At 38.0% G+C, this 6035-nt stretch overlaps 1 protein-coding gene across 1 annotated transcript in view; it reads left to right on the plus strand.

Moving 5' to 3' along the window:
- LOC139148141 (uncharacterized) overlaps positions 1-6035 on the plus strand; it is a 190109-nt gene that overhangs the window by 124341 nt on the left and 59733 nt on the right. Inside the window, exons 65-68 of the mRNA XM_070719450.1 lie at positions 80-202; positions 882-1004; positions 1334-1456; positions 2100-2228. Of these exons, the coding sequence (XP_070575551.1) occupies positions 80-202; positions 882-1004; positions 1334-1456; positions 2100-2228 (498 nt within the window). The remainder of the gene's footprint in view (positions 1-79; positions 203-881; positions 1005-1333; positions 1457-2099; positions 2229-6035) is intronic.

The raw sequence follows: 6035 nt of genomic DNA on the forward strand, positions 1-6035 counted from the left end.
CAAAGCAGAACTCCCTTGACATACTAATCAGTGTTTCTTTTTCTGACTTGCACATTTTCATGTTTGTTTTTTAACACAGTTCAAAATCCCTGCGAGAACCACAACTGTCAAAACAACGCTCAGTGTGCAGCTGTGGCCGGCTCTTGTACTGCTTACTCGTGTATTTGTAGTGGTTGCTTCACCGGACAGTTTTGTGATACACGTAAGCCACTCATCATCTTTATTGATTCACGATTAATTTTTTGTCTTCTTTCCGAGGGGAAAAGTGTCATTTCTGTTAACTGCTTTATGCTAATATTGTGTGTGAATGTTTACGTGAACATAAACAATTGAAGTTGCTATCCTAAGCATGAAAACATTTGTATTGCAATTTTCTATTTTTTTTCCTTTCATGTGGCACTACTCTTTCAATAATTATTAAGAGTAAATTTGAAAACTGGGCATTTCATCTCAGCATGATAAACTCCTCAAATATATCTTATAGACAACATAAATAGTTCAAAATGAATCAAAACTGACAGCTAATTGAGCTTTAAATATGTTGAAATGGACGATCTATAGCTTTGATCACACTGATATGCGCACGGATAATGACGTGGAAAGGCTGATGCAAGTTGTTTAGATAACGGTAAATGAGGGCAGTTGGTAGATAAGGTTACGTCTCAAGTGCATCCAGCCAGTGGTAGGAGTAGGTGGCGCATGGTGACCAATACATGTCAAGGTCTAAACCCTTTTCCCCGTGTCCCTCCAGACTTTAACAATGATTATAGCAAAGCCATAATCACCCATTATGAATAATTTATAGTATTGATGAGTTAATGAAATGCTTAAAATTTGATCACAACTAATGGGTAGTTTTGTTTGTTTTCTCTGATCTGTAGCAATCAATGCATGTGACAACAATCTGTGCCGGAATGGAGGTGCATGTGTGCCTAATTTTGTCAACTGTTACTCATACACATGTCAGTGCACAGGTTGTTACACTGGTAATTACTGTGAACAAGGTAGGATGGTGTTTCTGTGACTTGCTTCATTTGGCACTCTGCTGCCCAAGGTTAAGCAGTCTCTTTACTGCATGTGCCTCGTACAGTTCTTCCTACTCACGACTTAAAGGAAAGTAGATCTGGAATGCAGATAAAACAAAATCATGCAATGTTTTATGAAGGCTGCAGTGTCTGCAGGGAGGCACATCACTGCGAAAATCAAAATTGCATGATATATTTCTCACTTTTTTCAGTATCACTTATTTTACAACAATCAAATCACCATTGCCATTGGCCAGATTTCCAGAAGATTTCTTTTAAACTTTGCCTGCCCATTGTATTGCTTTTAGAAACCAATGGATGTGACAGCAGTCCCTGCTTGAATGGAGGAGCATGTCAACCATCTACCTTTGGATGTACGGCATACACTTGTTCCTGTCCACGTTGTTTCACCGGCTCCACATGCGGTGTTGGTAAGTTTTTGTCATCAGCCTGTCCCAATTTATTAAATGTGGAAAAATCTTAACCTATCGGTTTTATCGACTGTTAATCCTCTTTCTCCCAAGCGGTATTTATTTCTATGGTTTGTCTATGGAGCCTGTGTCTCATCGAGCTGCACCAGACTAAAATTTAACAATCAAAATCAATCTCAAGCCGTAGACTTGTTCGATATTATGGCGCGTTGACGCGTTGAACTCTCAAACTGGCGTTCGAAATTTGCGCGAGCTCAAAAATGTTACGCGACGCGCAGGTCTTCTTGTTGAGGATATAAACCCCGGCTCCAGCCAATCAGATTGCCGCATTCCAGCTAAGCATATTATAATTGTGTATAGTTTTTCAGTGACGTCAACATTTTCATCTGTGTGCATAGCTTTTGTAACTACATGGTCAGTTAAGGTACATTTACTTTCAGATGCCTGCAGTGGGTCATTACAGATCATTAAATTCAAAAATGAAATACTTCATATAGAATTCCAGGTATCTAATGTGATTAGGGGGAGCTCATCCGTTTGTGAATCAACCAGACAATGCCCCGCATTATGTCCAACAAATAAATTACATTGCCAAAAACTTCTAATGATGCATTCTTGTTTTGTCTTGTTCTGTCAACTGCAGAATTGAATCCCTGCGCACAAAACCCCTGTCAAAATGGAGGACTGTGTATCGAAGATCCTACAGATGCAACATGTAATGCCTTCATCTGCCAGTGTTCGGGATGTTTCATTGGCCCAACCTGTCAATCCAGTGAGTCATTGAGAGAGAAAATTTATCTTTTATCATCTCTTCAGTTCTCCAAAGCTCCCAATTCTTTCCTCTTTCTTCATCCTGTCATTTTCTGATATCCTATCTCTGATGCATCTGCCATCTCAATTTCCAGTGCTGCTCCCAGGTGACCTTCCAAGTACAGGGATATCAGTCACAACTCCATGACTGACCGCGGACTTCATCTTCCATTTCCAGTAAAAATTCATGCATGCCAACAAATTTCAGCTTTGGTCAACGATGTACGGTGTGCAGGCTGGAGATGCACTGTGCTGCTTCTAATGAAGGGCAATTCGAATTTCTATCAAGCATCTCAGACAAGTATTGCATCCATTTTGCATCATATCAAACATGATGTGCCCTGTTGTTAACAGTTGGTGACATTATCGTATATGAATGATATTCAAGATATTCTCTCAGACTGGCACTTTATTGGAATTCATATTTTAAAAGTTACTGGTGGCTGTGTTGCTACAACAGAGATATTCAAACAGTGAATTTAAAATAACAGGAAAGTCAAATTTGGACAAATGTTCAGTTATTTTACTGGGCTCATGATTCAAAACAAACATCACTTAGTGTACATATTTTGACACTGATTTTCCATGTATAAATGTCAAAGGTTCAAAACCCAGCTTCACAAAGAGTGTCACAGAGTCCATAACCGTATGATGCCTATTAGACTGGACTTTTTTCGTTTCGACCTCATTAACCCTTTGAGTGCTGTATTTTTGCCCACCAAAATTTTAGCGCAACATTTTACCAATTTTTATCAACTTTGATTTTTTTTTGATAATTGGGACCAAATGAACACAACATTTCATTGGCCACAGTTTTTTATCAAAATTTTGGCAAAAATCTGAAAAAATTGACCGAGGTATATTTTATAAGGGCGACAAAATTGACTTTGGTGCTCAAAGGGTTAAAACTACCCCAGCTCTGTGTAATTAAATGTTGCTAAGAATTTAATATTTTTGAGCAGTTCCTTAAACAAGCAACAATTATGCTTCAGATTGTTCACAGCTGCTGTAATTGCAATGGCCGTTAGAAATCTTGCAAGGTATAGTTAACAACTTGCTGTAATGGATTGGATTAGCTTTTTATTATTGCTTGCTGTAGTGACATTGCAACTCTGGTGTGCTGTAATTTTCTGTTCAGGGCAATTTATCCTGCTGCTGCATGCTACCTTTTCCCCACTAGAAACTAGGCTGCGCTTCAAGTATAGTAGTTGCTGCTGTTTTCTTTGTGCAATGATGCGTGGTCATACCATAGTTCCTGTGATCCTGTCCATCTCATCATGGGACAATTGGAAGACAGCCGAACTCAACTTATCAAGGGGATGCTGGCTTTGTGTATTTGTAAGTAAGGAAATGGTAACGTACTGTGGTTGCACACATGGATAAACTTGCCTATGAGCTGATGTAGTGTTTTGATATAGCTAAGCATACCAGCTACTAACAAAAGACATTAACAGCCTCGTGACACTTTTACTTTGTTAGTATATGTCGCATGATTTCATTGACGGTGTCTGCAATTATTGTCAATCTTTCTGGCAATGGTTTCAATGTGGAAAAATAATTGTTATTCAATCAGGGATTGATAACCAATGTGCCGTCAACCCATGTCAGAATAATGGTGTATGTCAGCCAGTTGCTGGATCCTGTGAGGCCTATACTTGTATTTGTACTGGCTGTTTCTCTGGGCCTGTCTGTGAACTGGGTAAGTGGAAAACTATGTTCCTCAATGGCGTATTATTATAGAAATAATGGGCGACGCGCTGACCATTAACGTTTATATCCAGGGCAAGGGCAAGAGGAAAGCCAAAAATTAACAGGCGAGGCTTGCCGAGCCCGTTAATTTGGCTTTCCTCTTGCCCGCGCCCACAAATAAACGTTAATGGTCAGCACGGAGTCTGTTATTTCAATTATATTATCATCAAAAAACAAAAAAAAACCGTCAAAATTTACGAAAATTTCCAATGCGAACGACAACAGGGCCGCAGAACCTGTCAGTGAGTAGTGTGCGCTCTGCAAAAATTTTGCAAATCCAGAGAATTTTTTTAAAAAAGCGTCTAAACTTGGCCCACCAATGCTTCATTTAAATTTGTGGTTGATTATGATCTTTGTACTAATCACAATTTTCGTTTTAGCCGTAAAGTTACTGTTTACGATATTATTCATATTCATGGACATGTAAACAATCAATTACTGTGTATTTGTGGGCAGTCACATGGTTCAGCTCAACCAATTATAACGAAATGGACATAATATAATTGAGTTTGTCAACCTTTTATCATTGTTCCAAATTCACCTAAAAATCTAGATGAAAGAAAATCTGCATACTATCCAATAAGCAAGGCATCCCAGAGGAACTTAGAAGTGATGCTAGATGTTTAAAAATTATTTTGCTGGTCCTGGAGTAGTACACTTAAATATTGACTCAACAATTTCAATCATTTTTTCATACATTCTGTATTGACTTATTAGGAAAAAAAATATCAGTGGAAAATAAAATGTTCAATCCAATCATACCTGAATGAGATAAAAGTTTGCTCCTCTTAACAGACTTGACATCTTTTTCTGTCAGAGCAGCTTTGTTGTTCTCTCATTCATCAGCAAATAAGGGTTTCATCAAATTTGAAAATTTCTCTTCTCCATGTGATCTGATCAGTGAAACCAAATCAATTTAAAACAAAGAAAGAAATGTCAAAAGAACTTATAATAAGCAAAAACAAAAGTTCTGGGGGGCCTTTCAGGCCCTCTGGAACTAATAAATGGTCAAATGGACTCATAATGCTACATTCCCTTCTTTTATTCCATCGTAAAGTTGTGTCTTCTCAATGTGAGAACAATAATCCATGTCAGAACAATGGAGTCTGTGTTGCTCAGAGCGGTTCTTGCACTGCATATACATGTTCATGTGTCGGATGTTTCACCGGTCAAAACTGTCAAACTCGTGAGTATGCCTTTGTTTTTTCTCATCCCTAGTTAAATTTCAGAATGCTCAAATAGCAACTTAACTCTACTTCTCTGTCACGTGACAATTGTGAGGCTGCATGCCCTTATCACTTAACTCTAAAGTAATTTCTGTGAAAGCGCTTGCAGGAATTTAAGTAATCTACAAAATGTAATTGATATGCTGTATTCACTTGAATTTAAAACCATGATCCTGGTGTATTTTATGATTGTTAATTTTCAGAAAATCGCAAGGAGGACTGTGCTGTGTTTAACACAGTATACAGTCTGCAAATCATTTTAATTGACTTAAAAAAAACTAGTGAAATATTTCATAGTAATGGAGTTAGAAATATTACACCAGAGTGACAGAAAAGTAGTTACACCACAGTGTTATTAAAGTTGTTTCCAACTTTTTCATGCTATTTAACCTCAACAGCCATCCAAAATCCATGCGCCAACAATCCCTGTAATACTGGTACATGTCAGCTTGTGCAAGGATCGTGCACGGCGTACACTTGTACATGCCCAGATCCCTGTTACACCGGCACCAGCTGTGAGATCCGTAAGTAGAATCCTCTACGCTTTTTTGTGACTGCATGCTCTGTACTGTTTGACCAATATTACACAACCTAAGGTTCTTTTTTAGGAGCATTTGGTTCCAGAGAGTTACCTGAGTTTGTACATTTATTTTCGTGTTTTGAATTTGTATGTTCTGTTACAGAAGTTGCACACTCATTTTGAAATCGAAAATTTTATGGCAAAGTCAATAAATGACGTGACAAGAGTCAAATATAGGAACACTGTACTATGCACTGAGGTTAATCTATTTGTT

This window comes from Ptychodera flava, chromosome 13, assembly GCF_041260155.1.
Source record: "Ptychodera flava strain L36383 chromosome 13, AS_Pfla_20210202, whole genome shotgun sequence".
Taxonomy (NCBI): Eukaryota; Metazoa; Hemichordata; class Enteropneusta; family Ptychoderidae; genus Ptychodera; species Ptychodera flava.